We start from the raw sequence: 25,535 nt of genomic DNA, 5'->3' as shown, positions 1-25,535 counted from the left end.
TGAGGGGAGCCGCGGCCAGCGCCGCGCCCGGGACCCGCCGAGACCCCCCGAGACCCCGCTCGGCCCGGCACCCCACCAGAGCCCGCCTCCCCTCAACTCGGGACCCCCGTGCGTCCCCATCCCCGCAGCCCGCGAGCGCCCGGGACCTCCCGGCGCATCGCGGCCCCTCGCCCCAGACCCCTCGGGACTGCCCCCTGTCCCCGTCCCCTCAGGCCGGGACCCTCCATCCCCTCAGCCCGGAGCCCCCGGGCCCGCCCAGCTCCCGGTGCCTCGTGCGGCACGGAGCAGAGCCGGGCCCCGTTGCACTCGCGGCCTCAGACACTCCTCATCATTTTCTTCTTCCCGGTGCCCTGCCAGGCTGCACCTGAGCAATTAGGAACTCTCTCGCTCCATGGTACGTGGGGTTTTTAATTAGAACGCAGTGAGCTCTATGGGTGGTTATTTCATGTTTTCTATACACAGAGTGCAGTTCCCTAACTCTTGTACAATGCTGTATCAATCATAGCTAGTTTGTATCCTTCTGTTTATTCTCTACTTTACTAAATTTTATCTTTTTGACCTGAAACAGGCAAGTTGAAGTATATATGCAGTTTGATTTTTATTTCTCCCCTTTTAAATCACCTGAAACAGACCCTGAGGAGTAATTGCTTTGAAGGTTATTTTGTAAAATGACAACTTGTCACACATCCCTTAGACACTGCTTAGGGACAACTCGCAGAAGTCACACATGGAAAAAGAATAAATTAGTAACGTGTATTTATTTGCATTTGGTTACAGTACACAGACAAGGAGGACACTGAAATTATTACTGAGGTATTTTTGCAGCTGCGGATTACATGAGTGACAGTGCACAGAGCAGCAGTCAGAGGAAAGGAGAACTTGTTTGCATAAATACAGACACTGGAGTACAGGGATTTCACAGTTTTCACAGCAGTATGTTACAACTTTACACTTTAAATTACTACACCAGCTTGAGTAACATTGGTTATACTTTAGCAGTGGTCCCAGGATTCAGGTACAGTCAGACCAAGGATAAGAACATGATAAACAAATTGAAAAACAACAGACAAAAAAAAAAATCCAAAGTGATGGCTTATGGGAAAGGTACAGCTTGTTACCAGAGTTCAGCAAGGCATACCTATGAGCCAAAATTCTTCCCCCCAAACCCTAAATCACTTCTGGAAACAAAATGAAATGAGAATAGAAAAAAATAAAAGTGTGAGAGACAGTATTAAATACAGCAGGTAACAGAGGGAATAGCACAAGTTTTGGTTTTATTAGAGTAAGTTTCTATCCTTATAAAACAGTCGCTTTGCACAGTTTGACCAGGCAGCTCGACATCTCTGTCCCAATAATCATCTTTATACATCACAGTCCCACTGTGGCTGTCCCCTGGACAGGCTTCTGTCCTGGTGCACTCCAAGCAACACCAGCTTCTCACATGGTCATGTGCTCTGGTAGGACATAGGATATGTCATCCCAGGGGTGACGGTACAGACCCTGCTTCAATCTCTTCTGGTCCAGGTAGTGTCCTGAAAGGAGAGTGGTTTATGTTACAAAATTCCCACCCCTCCTCTTAGTCTTTGTCTCGAGCTGGATTTCTGGGGTGCATTGAATCCTGCTGGGTTTCAGGTTTGTCTGGTGTTCCTGAGGCAGGGCAGCCCCAGGAGGAGGGAAGGGGCAGGGAGGACGTGGCAAACTCACCAATGAATCCCATACTCCTGCCCAGTACAAAGATGCCATTGAGAGCTCCTATATCAATATATTCATCTGCTTCTTCCCTGCAAAACAAAGGAAAATAAATGGCTCCTGGTAATCATCTATTTAAGGAATCAATCTCAGATGGGCTGCCACCTGCTGTAGTGCCAGAAGCCATACAAATTCCCCTGACAGCTTTCTGCCCCCAAAAGCCAGGCCAGGCTGTTTCCTTCCCAGCATCATGGAATTCTGCCCCTCAGGAGCTGGCAGTGCAGCTTCATAGGACCATGATGCAAGAACAGCTTTCCCTCACTCACCGTGTGAAAGAGCCACAATTCCTGAGCACGTCAACAAAAGCCACTCCAATAAAGCCATCTACGTTCAGGATAAGGTTTGGTTTCTGCAGGAAATAGAACACACCCCAATAAAGATGTCAACAGTGCAAATGGTGTTCACCTGGCACCTTCCACTGGTGATTTGAGGGCTGCCTGTAGCTGGGGACACACTGGAAAATCAACCCAAAACAAGAGGTCCCTTGGGTCAGCCCCCAGAGGTTCCCTGCCATGGGCCAGCACACGTGCCAACAGCCTGGGATTTACACCCAGCACTGCTACTGTGGACAGTGGCCACACAGACAAAGCTTTGGCTTGTTCAGCATTCTCCTGATAGCCAAATGCCTTCAGCCTTCCCAAACTGCAGCTGTACTTGGCTTCAATTCTACCCCAGACACAATCCCCAGCAACAATTTATGAAGCACTGCACTGAAAATACAGCTAAGGCCCAGTCACTTTCCCTCCCATGAGAAGCAGTGCCCAGAGCAGTTCAGTGCTGTCGCCTTTCACCTTGGAAGTTGTGATTTTTTCTACTTCAAGAGCATAGTCCAGCAGTGGAGTGGCTGGGAAGTGCTGCTTCACGTAGTCCTTGAGAATCTGAACTCTCATGTCAGGGTTGTTTATCTGCAAGTTCAGAGCACATGACAGTCAGTGATGTTGCCTCTTACTGACACTCTTTGTTGATTTGGGAGAATTTGGTCAATAGCTGCCTCTGAAACTTGCTGATTTTCTTTCCTTTGTTTTTGCTCTCCCACACCCATCCCTAAAAATCCCTCCAGTTTGTCCTAATGCAGTTTTCTTACTGATTTCACTCGGTGTCCAATGCCCATGATCAGCTTCCCTTCTTTCTTCATCTTATTCACAAATTCCATGGGGATAATCCCACTGTCAAAGGCTTTGCTGAACATTTTGGCTGCAGCATCAAGTGCTCCCCCAAACCGGTCACCCTGGGTGCAGAACAAAGGCAATTACATCAAAGCACTCCACAATTAAGATACAAACTCAAGATTATCTCCTCCATCCACCCTCCTGGTCTCTGGCATTCATGACATTAGAGTTGGGCAGGCACCTGAAAGAAAGCATCTGCTTATCTCTCACACGAATGCAAATTTGGAGCCAGTGCATCTCTGCTAGAGAAAACGTGGGGGAAAATGCAATCCAGTGTCTGTTTTAGTAACTCTTGTCAGAGTTCAGGCAACCAGAGTCAACATTGACAGCAATTTGGCTGCTACAAAATATTTCTATACTCAAAGGAGAGAAACTAGCCTGACTTACTGGAAAAATGGACCAGATTTGAAACAGGGAGCACCAAACTGTTAGAGTTGAAATTCAAAGTGCGAGTGGACAGACACCACCAGTCTGTGAGTCTGCAGCTAATCCAAAAAATAGTAGTAATAAAACCTAGAAGAGTAATGAGTAACAAAACGAAACCTCCTGAATATCAGGTACTCACAATAGTAAGAAGGCCTGAAGTGAGGCTTGAAACCAGATCTTTGCCAGCCCTGGCACAGACAATGGTGTTGTGGGCTCCGGACACGGCTGGCCCGTGGTCTGCTGTCACCATCAGGCACATCTCAATGAACTGGCAGGCGTACCTGGGTAACCTGGGCACAGACACCACATCAGTCAGGAACAGAACACAAATGCAAGGTTTGTAAAGTCCCCAGCCTCTTCAGAGTGGAGGTGACACACGTAGTCAGAGTGTGAATCAGGCCTAGAATACAGAAGTTTCCTCAATGTACCACAAGACTCATGGAAAACTTCATCCTGAGATTTAAACACACTGTATGCAACCCAAAGTGCTGATAGAATGTCATGGAGAAAATACAGAGATGGCATTCCAGTGAATCTACCTTCACAAAGGAATCCTGGAGTTACTTTTTTTTTTTTTTTTCTTAAAAGTCTATTAATAAACAAGAAAAACTCCAAAGAATCTGCAAACTTTCACAAGAACCGCCTCACCTCCTCTGAAACCAGAGCAGGCCTAGAACCCCTCCAATTCCCATCTCCTCTTTGAAGACCTCGGTGATGGGCATCCCAGCATAGATCAGCTCCTGTCCTCGCTCGTCACAGATGCTGGTCATGAAGGAAGCTGGTTTGCGAATCAGTCCCAACTCCTGGAATTGCAGCATAAAGACAGGATGTTAAACACCCCACACCAGCAGAGAGGGGCAGCACAAGGCAGAGTGGGCAAACAGCAATACCTCAGGCTTGCCCTCAGAGCAGCTTCCACAGCCCAGAACCAGCACAGCTCACAAGTAACACTACAAAGCACAAGGTGTAACCCCAACGTGGCATCCAGAATCACAGCCAATGCCCTGTCTGATTCCAAGAAACCCAAAAGCAGCTAAACCAGCACAGCTCACCCTTGCCCAGGAGTAGTCCATTGGCACAGTTGGAGGAGGCACTTCCTCAGCTGGTTCAATCACTCTTTTGGCCACAAGATCCTGGTACACAGACCTAGGGAGAGAATCCATTCAGTAACTTTGGTCATTCCAAGAGATCCAAGAGAGGTGATCTCACCTAGACCTTAAAACCCCACAATAAGAAGAACCTGCTTTCCTTAAGCAGAAATATGTTCCCTATCAGGCCAGAATCTGTGTCCTGACAGCTTTTGTCCACTGCTGAAGGTGCCCTTGTGAGTGTGACTTACTGAATGACCTCTCCCAGCTCATCAAAACTCCGGGGAACAAACACTCCAGCTTCCTTTAAGGCTTGGTTCTTTGCTACAGCAGTTTCGGAGGCCTGGTTGGCACAAGCTCCTGCATGGCCAAACTGCACCTACAAAGAGGAAAAGAGAGCACTAAGGAATACAGACTGTTACCTGCAGAGAGTGCAACAGAACAGAGCCCTGACTGGGAACACCAGTGGCTGCACATCTGTCTCCTCTGGGCTACCAAAACTCCTGGTCGCAGTCAGAGCCAACAGGGCAATCACAGGGATGTTCTGACCTGGAATCCCTCCCGGCTCATTCACTTTCTGCCTCCCTAAACTGCCTCACTTCAGAGCTGCTTAACATAGATCTTTGCCATCCCTACTCCAGAAACAGGCAGCTATTGGAATTTGTTGCTTTCCCTGGCATCTTTGGGCTCCCTTCACAAGTAAGCAGAATCCCCTGGAAATTTCCTGTGACAGAACTATAGAAGCACAAGATACCTTTATAATTTGTATTTATGAACTTTTGCACATTAAAGTTATTACTGCCAGTTCTGGAAGGTTTAGGTACAATGAGTGAAATTGTGGTTTTCTTCCTGTTGTGGATATATTCCTATTTTATGCATTTGCCCCCATTTTTGCACATACCTCTGAGGAGAACATGGTGGCACAGGTACCAATGCACCAGCACACCACTGGCTTGGTGATCCGGCCTTCTTTAACGCCCCTGCAGATCTTGTACTCTTCTGTGCCTCCGATCTGCAGGGAGAGAGAGATGGTTCCGAGCTGCACTTTTGATAAAACCAGCTCCAAGACATACAAAGAAGCACTGCTGGGAGTTTTTCTCCTTTTTCACAGAATAATGTCTGAAGTGTCAGAACAAAACCTCCTGGTTTTTCTTTTTCTTTTATTTATTTTAAATAGGGAAGACTACGCTTGCCTGTGGAATACATTCAATTTCTTTTGACAAAAGCAGCAAGAAATAAAATTTTGAATATTCAAGAACAATAGAAGCTCCTATTTAGCATTCTTACAACCAGGTCAGATGCTCTCAAAACAAAAACCACACACAGCTATTTCTCAGATAGTTAAGTGGTCTCACTCACCTCTCCCAGTACTACAATCATCTTCACTCCTGGAGTATCCTGATAACGCAAGACATGATCCATAAAAGTTGAACCAGGATATCTGTGTGCAATCAGGGGAAATGGCAGAAATTTATTTCATATACTTTTCTGAAACAAAAATTAACACCCAACCTGCTCTTCCTTCTCCAAATTACCAACAATTCCTCTGCTTACTGAAGGTGCCAACTCGTACCTGTCTCCTCCGATGGCCACCCCCTCATAGACCCCGTCAGTGGTCCGGGAGATGATGTTGTTGAGCTCATTGGACATCCCTCCAGAGCGGGACACGTAGGCCACGCTGCCAGGGCGGTACAGCTTCGATGCCAAGATGTTATCCAGCATGCCTCCTGTGTTGCCTATTTTAAAGCAACCTGGCTTGATCCCACCAACCTGTAAGAGAATAAGAGAAAGGTGTAAAGCCCTTTACAATCATGAAACTGAGGAGCATTTGTGTAAGGCAGCATTGCCAGCATTTGTATAGAGAAGGGAGGATGGCAATGACTTTAAGATGAGAGATTAGCACACGCTTCCTGAGACTAAAGACAAAAAGTGAATTGTAGGATACGCTTCATCCATTGGAGAAAGCTGATCTGAAGGTTAAGAAAGACAGGAGAAGGTGGTCATCAGTACTTACAGTTGCAGGCCCAATGATGGTGACTCCCTTTTTATCTGCTGTCTTGATCAGTTTGCGTGTCAGGGCCTCCGGAATGCCCTCAGCAATAATGGCAATGGTACGGATCTGCCATGAGAGAAAGAAAACCACTGGTACCCCGCAGAGCTGCCTCTTGTCAGAGCCCTGGGAGGTCATGCACGGGAGGCCACTCTGTGCACTCTCATCCAGGAAGGCCCAATGCATGAATTTGCACACTGCCATGATCTTCACAACAAGTTCAATGCTCTGGTCAGGGAATTTTCTCCCTCTCACACATCAGAGCAGCACTGTATTATAGTCAGCCTGAAGTAGTTACTGCTAACCAAGAAGCACCAAGTTCCTCTTAAACGAATTGCAAGTCCAGCATTAGGATTTGCCAGGGACCCCCAGCATCCTCCTTACAGTCTGTAAAGGGTTAGAATTGGGGGTTATCTGCTAAGTCAGAAAACCAAGACAATTTGCTAATGCCATCATGGTTTAAAAAACACCAGTGCCCTGCTGACAGGGTCTTCTTTCTTCATTTGGGCTTCTTCTGAATCCTGCACTCACCTGAGGATAATTCATGGTTTCAACAGTGCTGTCATAGGCAGAGCGCAGGGACGCAAAGTTGATGAGAACATCCACCTCTGGGTGCTTCCTCATGGCATCTGACATGTTCTTGTAGACTGGGATCAGGATTTCTTTGTGGCCCCAGTAGAACTTCTGCCTGTGGTCACCACTGTGGGAGAGAAGATGGAAAAGCCCTGACCTGAAGGCTGCTGAAAAGGCAAGGGGACACAGTGCATGCAGACAGAGGAGTTTTACAAACCCCATTCTCAGCCCTGAGACTGACTGAGACACTCATGAGCACGTGAGCATGTCTGGGGAGGGACCTTATGACAGCAGAAGGTTCTTCAGAGAATAGGACAGAGCAGCGTATGGAAGGAGACAGGCTAATGGGGACAGAGGCATCCAGCAAGATGAATGAGCTCTCCCACAGTGAAGTTACCAGAGCCTTAACTCTACTCCAAGCTGGAAGACAGAATGAGGCACAGAAAGAGTAATGAATGAGATGTGTGCACAGCTGTGTCACTGGGCTGGTGCTAACATTGGACTGTATATATAATATCTGTAGTGAACAGCCAGGACAGCAATGGGAGGGCCAGTCAGCTTCCTAATCCTGCTACAGTGGGATTCTGTCCATCCCACAGGCACTGCAGGGGAAGCACCTGGGAAGGTTTTACTGTTGGTATTTCATACACAGTAGATGCTCTGACTCATTGCTGCAGTCATTTAAGTGTGTGGATACCGGCTGTGCTCCCATACCAATACCTTCGTGACATAACATTCCAGGTTTTTCCAGCCTGGCTCCCTCCAAAAGGTCAAGCAGAATCAGATAACTACAGGTAGCCTTAAACTTCAATCCCTATTGCTTTTTCCTCCTTAATCAAGCGCAACACTGCCAGAGGCTGCCACTCACCTACGGACATGGGTGTGCCTGCACTCAGTACCCCGAGGTTTGCACTTGCTGAGAAGTTATTTACAGAGTTGCAATTACCATCAGAGCTGCAGAATAACAGTGCAAGGTCTTAATTGTCAAGAGGAGAAATTCTCTGTAGGACAGAGGCTGATTAGACATCAGCTCTCCAGGATGTCTGTAAATACCACAGGAATGAACCAAAGCTCCTGCCTGGCTCTGGGCTCCCACCTCACTGTACTGGAAACAACATCTGCTGTTTCCCTTCTCCCTACTTGCCCTGTCCCACAGGGAGACCCCCCCACTGAGGGGGTACAATAAAACAGCTCATGCACACCCAATAGCCCTTCTCATCCCTGTAGGCATGAGTAAAAGAGGGTAAACACCACAAGGGAACTCTCTATCCCACTTAAGGATCCACAGGCTTCCTGCCTGCTAAGAAATCCTTGCTGCTATTGGAAAGAATATGAACAAGATTTTTTTTTTTTTTTTGATTTTGTTTGGCTACATACCTGCTTTGGTTTGTCAACAGAGCTGCTATGATTCTGAATAATATTTGGAGGGATAATTTCTGCTGCTGCAGGCACAAATCAAGGTGTCTTAGATAAGCACACAGCCAACAGCAGTGAGTGGAAGAAGCCTTACAGAGCCTGCCTGCCTTTGCTGAGACAGAGGGCTGGAAAGAAAGCCCAGGTAGCCTTCCTCACTGAGTGAAGAACAGAACTTGGACATCTTTTAAAAGCACATGAAGTGGAACTTCAGTTCTGTGGTGAACACTCAGCTGTTTCAACAGCGCAGCCCAAAATCAATGGTTGAAGAAAGCAGCCTACAAAGCCAATCCAGGGGTGGAAGGGAGCAGAGGAGAAGGTGTTCAGCAGGGATAGAGACCAGGGCAGAGCCCCACTAAAGAACCACAGAGACTGAGAGAGGAGGAAGGTCACAGAAGAGTTGGAGGGAAATGGAAAAGCGATGCAGTCACAGGCTACTTACGTGAACGGATAAACCATGGCAGCCACTGAGGGTTCATCCCGGGAGCAAATATAATCAAAGTCCAGCATTCCTTGGACAGCCCGGGTCTGCATCCCCCACACGATTGCCTTGGTGTGACGGCTGAACAGTGTTGTGGCTTTACCTGCTCAGAAAGAGGGGAAAAAAAACACCAAACCATCTTCAAACTCTACACCTGAGCAAGGCACAAACTGCAACCTTGCCAAATGCCTGCTGAAAGGCTCCTGGATGGGTGTATGCCCCCAGCTCCAAACTGAACCCAGGAGATGAACTGCACTTTGCAGGATGGAGTAGCCACACTGTGCAAATTAAGGAAGAAAGTGTAGATGAATCAGTAACCCCTTCCCTGGACTCTGAACACAACAGCCAGGTTTTGGGGTTCACTAAATGGGCAAGTGAATCACAGGAGGGAGCTGGTATAGGAGAGAAGTAAAAACTGCCTCTCCTCTCCTGGGCCTTTCATATTTCTACCAGTTTTCTTATGCAAAGCTGAAGAGAATTTTGAATTCCATGTATTTATTTGCATGTAGCCCACAGTCTGGGCAAACCATGGGAGGCTGGTCAGGGCACTATAGTAGAATGACAGGAAACTTAAAAAAAAAAGGGCAGGAAATGGCAGAGGGACAAAGAAAATAAAGGAGCTCAACATACTTGGGTTTTCTTTTTTTTTTTTTTTTTAATGCTCAGAATCCAACACAAACTTGATGGCTCCAAGAATTTATATATGGCCCAAAACTTGGCTTCAGGGGACAGAGTCACAGGAAAAGCAACAGTTCAGCCACTGAGGATGGACTGTTGGTTTAAAGTCTATTTACACCACTTGTCACAGCACAACATTGAGTCTCTCTTTCTGACTCCAAGCAGAATTAATTTTAAAACTCTTAAAAACTCAGAGCTGATCCATCTGCTGATGCCAACTTGGGCTACGGCTGAGTTCTTCCTGGATTTGGATCAAAGGTAAACAGCATTAGGGGTTAAACAGGACACTGTTCCTCTGGCTTCAACGAAGAATCAGTCCTTGCTCTCCAGCCTTAAACACTCACTCACAGCTCAGATTCACTGAAACATGAGTTGTTATTAGGGAACTGAAAATTCTGTTTATCTCGCAGGTGCCTGCAAGGGGGTACCATGAGCGTTCCCAGGAACACCAAAATGCAGACCCAGAGAGGCAATGATGTTTGTCTGAGAGCAAGCAAGCAACAATCCAAGAATTCCCCTTCATTCCCAAGAATGTCCCTCCTCATGATAAGGGAGGTGACTTGAAGCTCTACTTTGCCTCTAGTTCAGCAGTTTATTCTCACACAGCATAGAGCCCACTAGAGCTTTAAAGTCCCTATAAAATAACTTCACTGAGCACAAGCTTTAGTAGTTTGCTGGACTGTTAAGGCAACATTTAGTTAATTTGTGACTTTTCTGCACTTTCCAAACCTGATAACCAGGGCCCCTGCACTATCTTGTTTCCCTTTGAAACAAGATACCAGTTATTGGTCATTCCTCCTTTTGGAAAGCAAAGAGAACAGAGCTTTTCACTGTGTGCCTCAGGCTGTTCTTCTCTGTGATGGCTGTGTGGGGGAAGGGAGAAAAAATGAAGTTTGAGACCTGGTCCTCTCTCCCCCAGAAATAGGAAGGATTTGTGCAGAGGCATATGTGATCTGCACTTGAAAAAACTGATAAGAAGTTCACATGGTGACAGCTAAATATGCTGGGCAGGAGGAAGGGACCAGACAACACAGCAAACGTTTGGAGAGAAAAAATAGCAACAAAACTAAGAACTAAATTCAGCTGCCAGCGAGGCCAGGCACATTCAGCAGGTCACACAGGTCCTACCTGAACCAGGTCTCAAGGCTGGGATTGAATCTGTTAAAGAGAGAATCACTCATGCAATGGTATGACAAAGCTGAGTGCTGCCAGCCCACTGGCCAGGCACCCAGGCAGGTGCTGCAGCAGTCCTCCTCTCCTCTCCACAGCACTCAGGGCTTTTGGGTTTGCTCTTGTTAAAAGACAAGCAGACTGGAGCCCTCTCACCGTACTTCCTCTCGTTGTGCTGTTCCTGAACATCCCAGATCAGGACAACTCTGACTTGCTGTGTGTATGAGCTCATGGCACAAGTGAGCTGCTAAATCACTTAGCTACACTCAAAACAAAGATAAGCAGGTACCACAAAACTCCTTCCCTTTACGTCCAGAAGAAAAAAAGCATTTGTCTCATGCCCACCCTGCCTTTGGGAACAGCAGAGCATTGCCAGCAGCACTCCCAGGGCTGGACTTACCAAGAGGTGCTGTTGGTTTTGCCTTCTTAGCTGGAGCAATGCCATCTGGTTTGGACTCTGAGAAGGAGGCGGTTCTGCTTGGTGCTGGAGTCTGAAAGATTCAGAAGCCAAGTCAGTGAGGGGCAGTGCTCCAGGTATGGCCTGGAGCACAGAGGAGGAGGTGGCCTCGCTTTGGCTACACTGGTCACTACAAAGAAAATGAGTTTTCAGATAGGACCATTTCAGTCAAGCGACAGAAAATGGAATGACCCAGTAGGTTCAGCTTTGAGAGGTCACATTTTCTGCATGACTGACATGGGCATTGGGGTGGCCTCTCCTGATAAACTGCACCAGTGGAGCCATGTTTGTTTTCCTAAAGCTTCCTACAAATGCACTAGTGGCCAAAATGTCTTTCCAGCCTGTTTGTATGGGCAGCTGCCTTCACGAGGCTCCTCACCGTGTCCCCTCTGAGGGTGGGGAAGGAGCTCACCGAGGGGCTGCCGCTGGCGTTGAGGAGGAAGTTGGCCGTGTGGGCTGCGGCGGGCGGCTGGTTGGGGATGGGCCGGTGGCCCAGCGCCATGCCCACGATGGCAGTCATGTGGGTCTCCGTGCCAAACACGTGGATGGGGATGCCCGTGGTCTTCCCTGTGGAAGTACACAAGAGCAGTCAGCACCCTCAGGGGAAAGCTCTACCAAAGTGAAGTGTTTCACCTTGGGAAAGCTCAGCAGAAAGCAAGTGGAAGAAACAAGATGCAAGAATAAAACTTAAGGACAAGCTTGGTCCTTACCAACTTCTCCCATGACACGTAACCCTTCCTGGTAGTTCGGGCCTCCTCTTCGTACGAAGATCCTCACCTCATGCTCCTTCAGAGGGCCTTGGTAATCCTTAATTGCTCTCACAATGCCCTAAAAGAAACACACAGGACAGGTGACCCAGGCAGCCAGACATTTACCCTGTCCCATCATCTCAAACTCTTGGAAGAGATGGACTATGAGCCTCAGCCAAACACAGAATTGAGAAGAAGGGCTGGGGGCTGACAACTGCATGTTTGCTGATGTTTGAGACTGGTCACTTACTTTAAAGGTGGCTGCTACATTGGTGAAGTTTGCAATGCTGCCTCCGATAATCAGGATCTTCCCTGAGGGAAGAAACACAGGTAAGTACAACCATCTCAAGAGCAGAGTACTCCTAGATCAGGAAGCAGTTAAGGACATAAAGTCAAACAAAGTTGCAGAGTAACCAGCTGTGTTTAGTAGAAAAAAAAAAAAAACCCTAAAGCAGTTGAGTTTAGTAGAGCCTGGAAGATAAGAGCTTTGTACCAAGCAAGAATGTCTGATAAGGATCTCTCAGGCCCCATGAAAAACCACAAGTCCTCTCTTAGAAGCAAGAGCTGACAGAAATCCAGCCCTGGTTTGTTCAGAAGGCAGAAGTACATTGACAGCTCTGCCAGGGAAGGCTAAGCATAGTAACAGCCCAGATTTATCCAGGCTTTTCTGCCAGACAGGTTCACAGCTTTGGCATTGCAGCATCTCCCTTACCTTCCGGGTGCTTCTCTCGGGTCATGAGGGAGAGGATGGTTTTAGCATAGTCATAGGTCTGCTGCTCGCTCGGGGCTCCTGAGTACTCCCCGTAGTTCGCCAGTTCATTCACACCCCCCAGGTCACAAATGGTGTCACTAACAACACAAAAAGCAGTTATTTATGAGATTAGCTATCATTTAAGTCACTATGAAGTTCCTAAAGTATTCCAAATCCCTGGGGAAGTGGGACTCTTAACAGAAGGACAGTGCTGTCTGCTGAAAACAAAGCTGCTCTCATCTTGGTGCCAGCCACGATTAATCTTGTCATGCTCCCCAGATGCAAACTCAGCGACCACTACAACAATCATATTACCCTCAACAGCCTCCAGCCAGCTTGTTTCTTTGTAAGTCAGAAAGGAACTGTATCTCTGTAAGAAACTGTATCTAACCCTAACCCTTCCAAAATTAAATCCATAGTATGTTCCATAGCCTGGTGAAAAATCTGCACAGCATCTTGATTCTGAAGCAATCCCAAACAGTCACAGTACAGGAAAAATGGCTTTAGGAGAGTCTACTTTCCAGAGGCTGCAGCAATTGTAGTCCTTCCCCTCTGGGAACCTCGCTTCCATTACCTGTACACCACTGAAGCACCACCACCAGCCACCATGGTCCAGATCCTGCCTTTGGGGTTCAGGATGGTAAGCTTCAGGCTGGCCCCACTCTTGGCATCCAGGTCAGCAATGTAGGCTTCCTGCAGAGAGAGCAGCACAACCTCAGCTTCCTCCTGCACCTGCCTCTTCCATCCCAAGGGTTCCTAGTGCTGGGTGCATTGGGACACACGGAGCAATCACACCTCAGGGACAGCAGGGCTACAAACTCAGCATTTGCCAGGGACAGAGGCCCAGCTCCATCCCTCCATCACACAACAGGCACAAAATCTGAACAGAACTGCAAAGCTTGTTCTGGCCTTGTCCGAGACTGAGAACTGAGCAAATCTAAAAATCATCTCACCCATGGTGACCACTCTGGCTGTGCTGGAGCCAGGAACATAATCACTGAGAGCTGTAATTTGGCTCAACGTGGTGCCCTTGCTGCCCAGTGTGCCAGGCTGCTGAGCAGCACTTCATCAGAGCTCATTAACATTCCCAGCAAAGATTCTGCCATAACAACCTTCCCAGGGACTCAGAGAGAGATGATTCAGAGACAAAAACTGAACTAATCCTTTTAAGAGCAAACTGAGTTGAGTGTTGGCATCCAGCAAGCTACATGGAAAGGAACAGCTAAATGGATTTCCTGGCCACAGTACAAAAACCTTCCAACTGAAGCATAATTATAATCATTAAAATGAAAAAGTCAGGACAGAAATCTTTTTGGAGAGAGAAGAACAGACCCCTGAAATAAGTAACAGAATAATTAAGGAGAGAGGTCTGCTTCCAACAGCCTCTGAAGCTGCAGGGACCTGTGACTGGAGCAGTGCTTGTGCATCCAGCAGTACAGACCCAGGGAATTTGAAGAGGGAACAGGCACTGCTAGCTTTACAATAAAGTGCTCATTGTAAATTGTCCTCACTTTTTGGAAAAAATAGGTGTATTAACATCTTCTTACTTATAAGTTCCAGAAATGGTGATTATTTTCTCTGGATTCACGCTTGGATGCAGCATTTACACACAGCTGCTGCTCTGCTCTCAGAACTGTCACTGAAATACTGAGGGAATGTCAGCTTCCACGGGGCTCCCTGTAACCACTGCTCCAAGAGAAAAACAGTGATGCTGAGGGGAGCAACGTGGGCAGGAACCACAAAAGGAAGCTCTGCACAGGCACAGAGCTCTGGCACACAGCTGACAGAAGTTAAATATCAGCCTTCATTAAAAAAAGCCAATTCTGAATTAAAGAAATGACCAAACAGAGCTGGGAAGCAACTGCGGTTCAGAGTGTGATTCTGAGCAGTCCTAGGACTACAGCTACCCATGCACAGGTTCTCATGGACAGCACTGCCAAGGGGCTTGAGACACAGCAACAAAACCACTGAAAACAGCAGTGCCATGGGCACACAAGCAATGATAAATTCAGGACACACTGAAGGAATTCCAGCTGTCACTTGCCTCAGGGTAAGCTTCCCTGCCAAAAGGAGGGGGGAACTCCACATCCCCCCACTTCACTTTGCAGATGTAATCAGCCGTCGCATCAATCTTCGCAGCCAGATCAAGGATGTAAACACCATCCTTAGTCACCACTGCAGTGAAAAACATCACAATTAGCTCTGGGTTGTACCGAGACATATTACAGATTTACTGCAACAGCTGGTACCACACAGGATCGTTGCAAAAGCTGGGTGGCTGCTGTTTCCCCTGGCACTGGGCAGTATTGACCAGCCCCAGCAGGTTCCCTGAGGAATTAAGCAGTAACTGTGGCCATGGCCCAGGCTCTGTCTCAGGGGCTATTCTGTTCAGTGCAATTTTTACATTCTTCAGTTCTGCCTTAACATTCCCTTCAAGGGAATTTTTCATTTCCTCACTTTTAATTCACTGAATGAACAGCTCAAAGACGGATCACTGCCACTTCCATACTTCTGCACATGGCACCTGGTGCTGTTGTGAATTACAGAACCAAAGGAAGGATCAAGAACACATTTCAGTATTTCAGAGCAGAAAGTTCTGCTTCCAAAAATATTCATTACCTAATGGATTGATCTCGAGGTACGTAAAATACAGATCTTCATAAAGGTTGAACAGGCCAGAGATGAAGTTGGCCAAGATGCTGTAAAAAAAAAAAGAAAAAAATTAACACAAGTTAATGAAAGAAGCCAAATCTAAGTACAGTTTGCTCTGTTCATTGGTATTAGTGGCAATCTGTAAATCTACTTGGCATCAATTTTTTTCATTCTCATTCATCTTCTCTGGATGGAGCCTGGGTGATGGATGACTCAAGGGAAGGAAGACCTTGATGACTCATCTTAATTACCCTCCACCAAACTCTGCTGAGGACACAGTTGCTCACAACTGTCAGAGCTGTGCAGTCTGATTTATCTCCCTACAAGACAGAAGCACATCGCTGCCTCCCTGCTGATACCCATCTTTGTCAGATCTGAGCTTCGTTAGCTGTGATGGGGAGGAGGCTGCAGTGAACTGGTGGAGTGACAGGCTCCTTCACCCTTCAGTACTGCACAATGTCAGCAAGGATTAAGCTGTGTTTGGAAAAATCATGACTCATATTAGGCTACCTAGGTATGGGCATCTAATTGAGGGAGATGCAGAAGCCTTGACATAAGACTGCAGAAGGAAGAACAGGAGAATAACTTTGGAGATCAGGCCAGAGCAAGGGAAAGGGAAGTTCTGAATTAGCAGTCAGAGCCACATCTCATCACCAGTTCACTAAACAAAAGAATCTTCTGTGCTGGCACAAAGGATCAGAATTCAGCACGTCTCCAGTCTCAGGTTGAGACCTAAGCAGGCTGACAAGTGCTGCTGCCAAGTAAAGGCTCAGCACTAGGAAACCTTATTTTTGGGTTTTACAGGCAGCTGAGATAAGGTCAGAGAGCTTGGATTCAGGATGCATGGCATATTCTGGAGAGCAGCAAGAAGGGCAGGAGAGCGAGCTTCAGAGTTAAGAAAATAGAGGGATGTGGCACTGAGATAAAAGAGAGCAGCTGCTGCATGGCTGGTCCTACCCAGAACTGCATCTCTACTTACTCCTTCTTGTCAGCTGGTGCATGCTGCAGGAGATGCTTCTTCACATCCGATTCACTGAGCTTCTCATCCACTGCCACGAGCAGCTTCTGAGCCTTGGCATCCACATCTCCCACATCCACACCCCCTTCGTGGTGGAAGAGCACATAGTCCCCCTCACGGGCAGCGTATATGCACACATAGAACTCTTCCTCCTGTGCCACAGAGCAGGGACAAGCATTTAGCAGTGACTCCCAGAGAAGACCCTGGAGAGGCTTTTGTGCCAGTGCTGGCACTGGGGCAGCTGAGCCCAAAGTCAAACTTCCCAAGGAGCAGCAGTGCAGGAGTGGCCCTGACACTGAGGAAGACTTGCCAGTCATTTTTATTTGGATCAGGAAAAGGAAACAGTGATATTATCTCAGCAAAGACCATAATTAACAAAAAGATCTGTGTGCAGAACTGTCTGGCAGGCCCTTCTTCCATTATAATTGCAGTTTTATTTGTTTTGTAGTGGCCTTGCTATGATGTACTCTCTTAGGAGTTTTCACTGCATTGGCAAACTGATCAAAAATTATAAGGAATATAAAGGTGTATTAATTTATTTTCTACTTAAAATTTCAGTATGGAAATAAAGAAGATGTTTTTGCCCAGGGTGTGCAGCAACACTGTCAGCTCAACAGCACACTCCCAAACTTCTGCTTTCTCCACTGTAACAATCCAGTTAAGCATGCAAGTTCAAAGGGATTTAAAAGTCTGCTTTAATGGTGTACTAACCTGCTTGTGAGGGACGAAGGGTTCAATCAGAAAGTTCTTTAGGATTCCCTTTGCATTAGCAATCTGGGGACAGAAAACAAGATAAACACCCGTAACCACTTGTCCAGCACATTTGTGACAGCATGAGGAAAGCTTTGAGAATTAATCAGCTCTGCTCTAAAATTGCTCCCTCTCCACCATGCCTCCTGGGAACCACTCCTCCTCTCCAGCACAGCATTCAGTACTGTCACCTCAGGATATCTGGTTACAGGAGTCGGTCACCTTTCCCATTCCTAACAGGACAGAGGGGTATCAGAATTACACCAGGACAGCTGCTCTCCTCTCCTGTCCCAGAGACAGCACTGTCACTGGGCCCTGCTCAGCACAGTGAGACACAAGAGCTTGAGAGGCTCTTGGAGTAGTGGAAAATTCAGAAGTGAGGAATTCCTGAGCTAGTGGCAGGAGCAGAGGTCTCAGAGTAGTGTTCACCCTGAAATGGTATCAGGGAGCACAGAAGAGCAAGAGAGTCCTTTAGCCTCTTCTTATGGGTCCAGGAACTGTTCTGTGTAGGCACTTTCCTGTTATCCAAACCCATGTTTCCAGGCTCAAGAGACACTGGGGGACACTCCCTGCTTCTGAGGACACCAGTGGTCCCAAGTCTGTGGCCCAGTCCTTGCTTTTGATATGGTTGTTGTGTTGTGCTAAAGGAGTAATTTCCAAACCCATGGTTTTCCCAACGGGGAACACTCACAATGCTGCTCCTGCTATTTCCCAATTCTTGCTGCACCGGCTCAGAGCCAGAGCCAAATCAATCCCAGCAGGGCCAAAGGCATAAATTCCTTGAGGCAGCACAAGTCCATCAGCTCCCAGCACACAGCAGCAGGGATGGCAGGCACTTCATTATCATTAGCACTGCACTGTCATTCCCAGGAAAATAAATATTACATGGCAGCACTGAGTTAAAATAAGGGCCTGAAGTAACACTCAATCACCAGCCAAAACACACAGGCTGGCTGCAGTGGAGGACCAGTGATTTTACAGCTTTTATCCTGTCCTGGGAACAGAAGTGAAGCACTCACCGTGGTTTCCTGGCCCAGGCGCTGCTTGAGCCAAGCCTTCACCTGATCCAGAGTGAGGTTAATCCCAACCAGTCCCAGCTTCCCACGTCTCTTAATGAGCTGATCTGGCTTCACCACTAAACGCTACAGAGGTTGGGCAAGAGATTTAAAGGGAGAAGGATTAGAAATTGACTTTGGTCAAGCAGTTCTCTGCAGATAGTGAAGTGAAAACTTAAATCAGTAACGCACAGCACCCATCCCTGCAAAATTCCTTTAATCTTGGCAAATCAAGCTCCTGGTACAATATGCCTGCAAATTTGGGTTTTCTTACACTGTACTTTGAGAAAAGCTGCCTTGTTTCCACTCAGCTGTAAGCAGACATCAGAGGCTGAGGTGACAGCTTGTAATATACCCATGGATAGCTGCTCCTGGGTTACACACATCTCTAGCTTGCAAATACCTTTTTAAAGAACCAAACTAGAACCGAGTGTCATTCTCCTGTACCACTGATATGTCCTGGAACTTCAGCAACTTACAAGTCAGAACACACTGTGCTGCAGTACAGTGCATGGTCTTGCTGCTGGACCCTGCAGCCCTTTCCAGCCTCACAGAACCTGCCTTAAAGGCCTGAGAGCAACCTTGTTCCCTTCTGGCTTCCTGCAAGGCTTGCAGAAGCACTGCTGATCTCTTCCTGCAGTTCATTCAGGCACTTGAGCATGGAACATCTAATTAGTGCAGGGCTTCTATCAGTCACTCAGTCAAGGACTATGAGACATTCATGTTCTCCAGCCAATGACTTAATATAATTAACCACTGGAAAAGAGCCATCTTGGACAGCTAATAAAAAAAAAAGCTCTGGGTATGCTTTCCTCTAGAGAAAGCGTGAGGATATGAGACACAGAGATAAATGATTTTGCACTGAAAAATTTAAAAAAGGTAGTTTTCCCTGACATTTTGCTCGGATTCAAGAAAACTAAGCAGTGTCCTCACTTGACATTAAAGCCAGACATGGAGAGAGCACTCCCTTATTTCAGAAAGCAAAGCTTTGAGAATAGGGACTGACATCTCTGTCTGAATCAACCTCCTTTACCTTCTGTGCAGTTATGAGCAACTGGTTCACAGCTATCTCTGCTCCTGTATTTCACAGTCTTAAAGGAGTAATCAGCTCCCCATGAGGTGATACTGAGCCTTGAAGCAAGGCTTGTTTCTTCATCAGGGTTGGGAGTGACTGTGGCGGAGCAGCAGCAGCAACTGGACCTTCAGGAAGGGTCTGGAGCAGTGCTCAGGTGCTCCAGGGAGGCAAATCCTGCTGTCCCTGCCCTTACCTCGCTCAGGAGCCACGGGTGGTCCTGGGTGAGCCGTGCCCAGTCCGTGGCTGGGGTGACCCGGGCATACTTGAAGCGGTTCTGGATGGCAGAGGACACGCAGATGTACTTGTACAAGAACTCCTTCCCCGTCTGCTCAGAGATGGCTTTGGCTGACATGGCTACCTAGTCTGGATGGGGGAAAAAAAACAAAAATCAATCAGGAATGGAGCCCTGTTCTGGCAAAGAACTCTGCATCACTCAGCTCAACACAAACCCAAAGCAAACCAAAGTCTCCTCATTACATGCGAGATCATAAAACTACCCTGATAAGCAAGAACCACTCGCATTGCTTAAAACTCCTACCCTGTTCCCCTGCCATGCTCACTATTTTCATCCAGCCCTGTCTGCAGGGAAAGGCAGAATCCCTGCAGCTTGTCCCAGCCACCACCAAGCCTTTCCCAAACCCAGAGCTTGGAGCATCCCCTCCCATCCAGGGCAGTGCCCAGCTCTCTCCAATGCTGCAGCACCCCAGGATTGCTCCTGGTGCACCCCACCTACCCCTTTTTCTGCTGCATTTCCAGGGAGGGATCCTCTCCCTCCTACTCACTTCTCTAAGGCATCCCATAGTCCCAGACAGGCCTGACTGTGGGCATGTCAGCAATCCCCATCCCTTTTCTAATGGGAAAATAAAACACTGCCAGGATTACCAAAACTAGAATAGGTTTACATCACTGTTTTTCTTGTTTCAGAACCAGGTTTCTTGGAAAGAGCTTTACATCTACCAGAACAAGATGCTCAAGACAACAACAAAGATTAAGTTTAGACAGTTTGTTTTGTGTTTTTTAAGAAAAATTCCTAATTCTGTCCCTTTCCTATGGATAGTTTTCTTCTCTTTTCGAGTATATTCCAAACTGATGTAAGCAAATGATTTTTGGCCTCAAGAGTGTAACTATTCTTTCTGATATGCAGCAAAAGAGTCATAGGTGTCAAAGATCCATTTATTTTTAGCTGCCATAGACACATTTTAAAAGAATACTTCATCCCAGTGACCCTGTCTGCATGTGTCACACATCAGAACTGAGTGCTGTGATCAGCCAGCAGGTTTGGTTTGTCTGGGGGGGCCAGACTGCTGACAGGGAGGCTCAAGCAGCAGCTCCTCCTGCATTTTGAGTGACCAGGGTCATGTCACTGTTCCCCAAGCACTGCCAGTGTGGCAGGAAGCAAAAGCACCTTTGGGATGGATTCAGGGAGAGCTGCAAAGCAGAGGTGCACCAAGACAAAAAAAGAGGAGTTCAGATTCCATCTGAGCACCTGGACAGCCGAGTACTAGAACTGCTCAGTAAGACTACCTGCCCTCACAAAACACATACCCCACTTCAGAGCCACAGAGGGAAACAGTTAACAAATTCCAGCTATTTCTTGTAATAACCATTAGTAGTCAGCTGGGCTATTCATCCTATAAGCAAACACAGAATAGGCAGCAATACTAGCTATAATTAGAAATAAAGAACCCTTCTCCCTAGAGCAGAAAGGAGGAGGTGGGTCCATCCCAACTCCTACTCCATAGTAGGAGGCAGGTTGCATTCCCTGAGCTTCCAAAACCAAAGAGGTTAGACTAAGTGCTATTACTGAAAGCTGATAACTGTGCTTAAGGACCAGCAGTCAACTTTGCCACTGCCATATTTTCAAATGCAATTCCAGGGTTGAAAATCACAAAGGCCAAAGACAAAGAACAGCAGGCCCATTTTCAAAGGGTTCTTATGTAAAACCTGAACGGGATTGCAGCACAACTTCCAATTCAATCCTGTTTCAAAACAGGATCGGGCAATGTTTCTGCAGCACCCCATCTTTCATCAGACTCAACCCCCACCCTGCCACCAGAAACACTTGCCCCTCGCTGCCTACTGAAACAGCTCCTGTTCGTTATTAGCCTGGTGGCAAAGCCAAGGTGGCCTGAGAAGAGAGGAGCTCTTGTGAGCAGCCAGAGGACACCAAACCCCAAACCAAGCCCCCAGCCTGATCCTGCAGGCACACACAGACACGCTCCCACAAGCACCACACCCCTGCCCGGCCTCACAGCTGCACACACACATCTCATCTGTGCTGCAGAGCCCAAAACTTTCCACTGGAATTTGTACTTTAAGCGAGCTATTTCTGAGAGCAAACCTGCTCCCACAATACCTGCAGCCACCATTTGTTCTGCCTGAGAGGGAGCTGCAATATTCCTGCTTCAAACCCCTTCGAAATCCATCAACTCCACAATCTGCTCAGGGCCTGTCTCAGAGAAAGTGTCACATCTCACTGCAGCAGAAGCAGATGGGTAAAAGAAAATGGCAAACATATTTCTTTAAGAAATCTAAGTATTTGTCCTTTCTCCAGGGTGTCACAGAGCCTCTGAACAGCACTGCAGAACTTCAGTCCACAATTAGAAATGAAACCACTCAGGCTGATGCTGGTTATGCCAGCAAATACCCTGCAACTGCAGGACACTGAGCCAGAGTGTCCCTCAGGTCTTGTTAAGAACAGTCCTGTAAAAAAACCTCAGTGGGAACAAGTGACGTGCATGGGAGTCCTTAAACCTGAGGGACACAAAGCAGAGCTGTTCCCCTCTCAGAACCATTTCTGGTCTTTTATATGTTGCTCCATTCTGCTGCTCCCCTGGTTTCCCTCACAACTTCATCACCTCATTTTTGCAGTAACACTACTGGGGTAAAGAAAGGAAACCACAGAATTCTTACAATAGCAGTAGATGAAAAATAACATCCCTGTGTCATGGCAACAGAACAGCAGGAATGATGCTGTTCTGACCTTCTATGCATTAGCAAGTCTTTAATCACACCCCTCACTCAGTTTTTCCACCGTTCTAACCCTGCCTTTCTCATGGGACAGAGAGCGCAAAGCTATTGCTTCAGTCTGCTGAACTGTTAAACTAAGAGATCAGCAGGAAAATAATCCATAGGGCATCAGCAATTCCTGGCTGTGTGTGCTCTTGCAGGTCCATTAACTCATTGCATCTGTTCTGCTAACACCAAGCAGGGGCACAGACTCATGTCACTACAGAGGCAGAGGAACTGAATCTCCTCAGTTTCCCAGGAATGAGACAGGTTCAAACTCTCATCTGTCAGAATTAATCTTCTTTTCAGGCGTGTTTAGCACCTGCAGGGCTGGGGAGAGCAGTGGCTGCACCTCTGAAGATAAACTCAAGGAAAATGTCCCTTTCTCTGCCCAAAACACAAGCTGTGGGATAACAATGTTCTCTGCCACTGCTCTGTTCAGCATTCATTAGCCAAGACTGAGCTGCAATTTTCTCAGCACTTCAGGCCCCAGACCTTGCACCCACCACACATAAGGGTAGATTCATGTCAGCAGGACAAGTGCCACAGATTTCCATATATTATTTGTGTTCATTTAGTGAGGCTCCAACACAAAAAACTTCCCTGCAACACCTCGGAGACCCTTCTCTCATCACCCATACCCACCAACTCAAAAAGAGCTGAATTCCTTTGCTAGCAAGTAAGAGACATGGATTAGATCGTATTTTCAGGAGCTCAGCAGCACTTATTCCCTCAAAACATCACCTATCAAATACATGCAAATAAGTTGATGCTTGGGGAAAGTTTCCTGAATGTATTGACAGAGAAAATCAGCGGGATGGTGGCGAGGCAGGCAAGAGTCCTCGAGCTGGATGTTGTGTTTGCTGTGACACAACTGATACATCTGTCCCAACATAAGCAACCAAGTGAAGGGTGCATGCAACAAATCCAAAGGAAACACAGATGGAGAAACAGGGAGGCACTCCTGACAAAGAACTCAGGTAAAGTCTCCCTGACCCCCAGGAGATCAGTGATGTGGCACTGCTCAGTGTGACATGGTCTGCTCTGCAAGGGGAGAAAAACAGACATTGATTTAGTTTGTTTTCCTTCTAACCATAACAAGAGGTGTAACTCAGCTTCACCAATCTGCATTCACACAGAACATGGTGCTCACACATGGAATTCTCTGAGATCCCGATGGCACCGTGCTCTAATTGTACCTGAACAACACTTCAGACCAGGAGGAAAGGACTCCCTCTCCAGTGAAGACTTGACGCCCACTCTCCCAAGAACTGTGTCAACAAACCCACACCATAGAGCAGCCTCTCCCCTCCATTCTGGGTAATTTATTAACACACTTCAAGCTAAGCCAGTATTTTCAGCCCATGGCAGCATGAAAAGTTACATCAGCTCCCACCTGGCAGACCTGTGTGTTTCGTCAGAGGATGGTGAGGGCTCGGTGCTGCAGCCAACGTGAGGTCATGGTCCCCCAGCTGGGGTTGGGAAATGCTGTGCGGGGTGATGCAAACAGGTGCTGCATGCCCAGCTCTGGGGGAGGCTCCCTGCACACCCAGAATCTCTGAGAGAAACACGGCAGCCAGGGAGGAGCAGGGGCCACGGACCTGTGGCTAACGGAGAGCAGCACACAGGCTCCCCACACCTGGTGGGCACCACAAGGGACGGATTTGGGAATCCTGTCATTAAAGATCTTCTTCTTCTGCAGCTCCTTAACAAGCTTATTCCTTAAATCACTTGCACAGCGTATGGCAGCAAAGGGCTCCCTGGCCACCATGGCTCGGCAGGACTTCCAACTGTGGCTGCCCTTGTTTGGGAACTGCTTCAGGCAGCGCTGGAACCGTGGGAAGAGCCCTGATACCTGGAGAGAGCTGCAGAGTCCCACATGCAGGAAACCCAGCGGGGTTTGGGCAGCAGCACTGGACAGTATCAGCAGGGCTCTGAGCTCCAAACCCAGTTAGGGACCAGAGAGAGTACAGACACCTACAAACAGGACAGCCAGGGTGCAGCTCAGTTTTCAGCCTGCAGACAACAAACTGTTCAACAGAGAGAAGGAACAGCCTGCAGAGCGGGATGAGAATTTCGAAAGCAGCAAGACAAACAGGAGGTGTTTGCAAGCAGCAAACAGGACAGCTGGAACACAGCCGACTGCCCTGGGAAGGGAGCAACACATGGGCTGGGCACACTGCTGCTGGTGCGGGAGCAGCGCGATCCCGACGCGGGGCTGCTCCGCCAGGATGGCCACGAGAGGATTTTCCTCGCGGCAGGGGAGGCAAGTCCAAGGTCCCCTTGGCGAAAAATGCGTCGAGCCGGACCGCTTTGCCAGCCCCGCGGTAATCTCCGCGCTGTGACCACCGCACACCGTCCGTGCCCCAGAGCCGCCCCGGCCACCGGGACCCAGCGGGGCTTCAGCACCGCGGCCAGGAGCCCCCGGCGCAGCGGCGGCGCCCGCAAGGCCAGGGGCGGCCCCGGCGGCGGGAGCGAGGGGCCCCCTCCGGACCGCACCGGGACGGCCGCTCCCGCCGGCACACCCGCTACGTGAGCGAGCCCGCGGCGCTCCCGCGGGCTGCGGGCCGCTCCCGGGGCTCGCCCGCCCTGCCGCGAGCCGTGGGGGCCGGGGCGAACCAGCGCGGCTCCCGCCCCAGACGCGTGGGCGCCGCGGCAGCGCCGGCAGAGGGGGCCGCGCGAGGCCCCGCCACGGGCCAGGCGGGGCCCGGCGCTGCAGCCGCCCCAGCACTCACCTGGGCCCCGCTCGGCCGCTCCCGCCCCGCTCCGCTGCCGCTCCGGCCCCGCTCGCGCCGCCGCCGCCGCCTTTTGTTCGCGGAGCGCGGCCTCCCCGGCCCATCGGGCTACGGCCGCCGCCGCCGCCCATTGGCCGCCGCCGCCACCACGTGCGCGTTGCCTGAGCGCCCGCCGCGCACCCATTGGCCGCCTCCGGTGGGGTGCGCGCGCGTGGCCTTGTGGGAGTCGTAGTTCCGGCACCCTCGCCCCGCCCCCGGCGGCGCCCGCGGCCGTGACCCCCCCGCTCCGGACCCGCCGCCTCTGACGTCACCGACCACGATGACGTCACCAGGCCCACCGCCCGACGGCACCGGCGGCGGGAACGGGGGCTCCTTCCCCAGCGCCGGGCCATGCCGAGAAACCTCCCACGGGCGGTGCCCCGTGGTGCCCACGTGGGGACCGTGCCGGAGCCGGGTCGCCGGTGCCGCGATCCCCGGGGACGCGGGC

At 48.9% G+C, this 25,535-nt stretch overlaps 1 protein-coding gene across 1 annotated transcript; it reads right to left on the bottom strand.

Annotated features, from left to right (window-relative positions):
* Positions 1 to 739: 739 nt before the first annotated feature.
* On the bottom strand, positions 740 to 25,156 carry ACLY (ATP citrate lyase). Its single transcript, XM_054000217.1, has 28 exons — positions 25,049 to 25,156; positions 19,498 to 19,667; positions 18,194 to 18,316; positions 17,136 to 17,198; positions 16,386 to 16,576; positions 15,374 to 15,453; positions 14,795 to 14,929; positions 13,329 to 13,443; positions 12,716 to 12,852; positions 12,254 to 12,315; positions 11,965 to 12,082; positions 11,667 to 11,821; positions 11,198 to 11,288; positions 8,911 to 9,052; positions 7,014 to 7,182; positions 6,447 to 6,551; positions 6,006 to 6,202; positions 5,792 to 5,873; positions 5,334 to 5,444; positions 4,684 to 4,811; positions 4,397 to 4,490; positions 3,993 to 4,147; positions 3,484 to 3,634; positions 2,834 to 2,977; positions 2,541 to 2,654; positions 2,016 to 2,098; positions 1,705 to 1,781; positions 740 to 1,532 (listed from the first exon to the last, which is right to left on the bottom strand). The coding sequence occupies exons 2-28, from the start codon at positions 19,654 to 19,656 to the stop codon at positions 1,438 to 1,440; spliced, it is 3,276 nt and encodes a 1,091-aa protein (XP_053856192.1). The 5' UTR covers positions 19,657 to 19,667; positions 25,049 to 25,156; the 3' UTR covers positions 740 to 1,437.
* Between the last annotated feature and the right edge of the window lie 379 nt (positions 25,157 to 25,535).

The sequence above is a fragment of the Vidua macroura genome, chromosome 27 (assembly GCF_024509145.1).
Source record: "Vidua macroura isolate BioBank_ID:100142 chromosome 27, ASM2450914v1, whole genome shotgun sequence".
In the NCBI taxonomy this organism is placed as follows: domain Eukaryota; kingdom Metazoa; phylum Chordata; class Aves; order Passeriformes; family Viduidae; genus Vidua; species Vidua macroura.
Note: the sequence above shows the minus strand (reverse complement) of the source record. Positions and strands in the feature narration are given on the sequence as shown.

Bases quoted from the DNA above. Each gene is read 5' to 3' on its own strand.
- ACLY (XM_054000217.1), bottom strand. From the start codon at position 19,656: ATGTCAGCCAAAGCCATCTCTGAGCAGACGGGGAAGGAGTTCTTGTAC. The intron at 15,454-16,385 runs GTAAGTAGAGAT...TTTTTTTTACAG, and splicing joins GCACCAGCTGACAAGAAGGA to CATCTTGGCCAACTTCATCT. The intron at 4,812-5,333 runs GTATGTGCAAAA...TCCTCTTTGTAG, and splicing joins CCACCATGTTCTCCTCAGAG to GTGCAGTTTGGCCATGCAGG.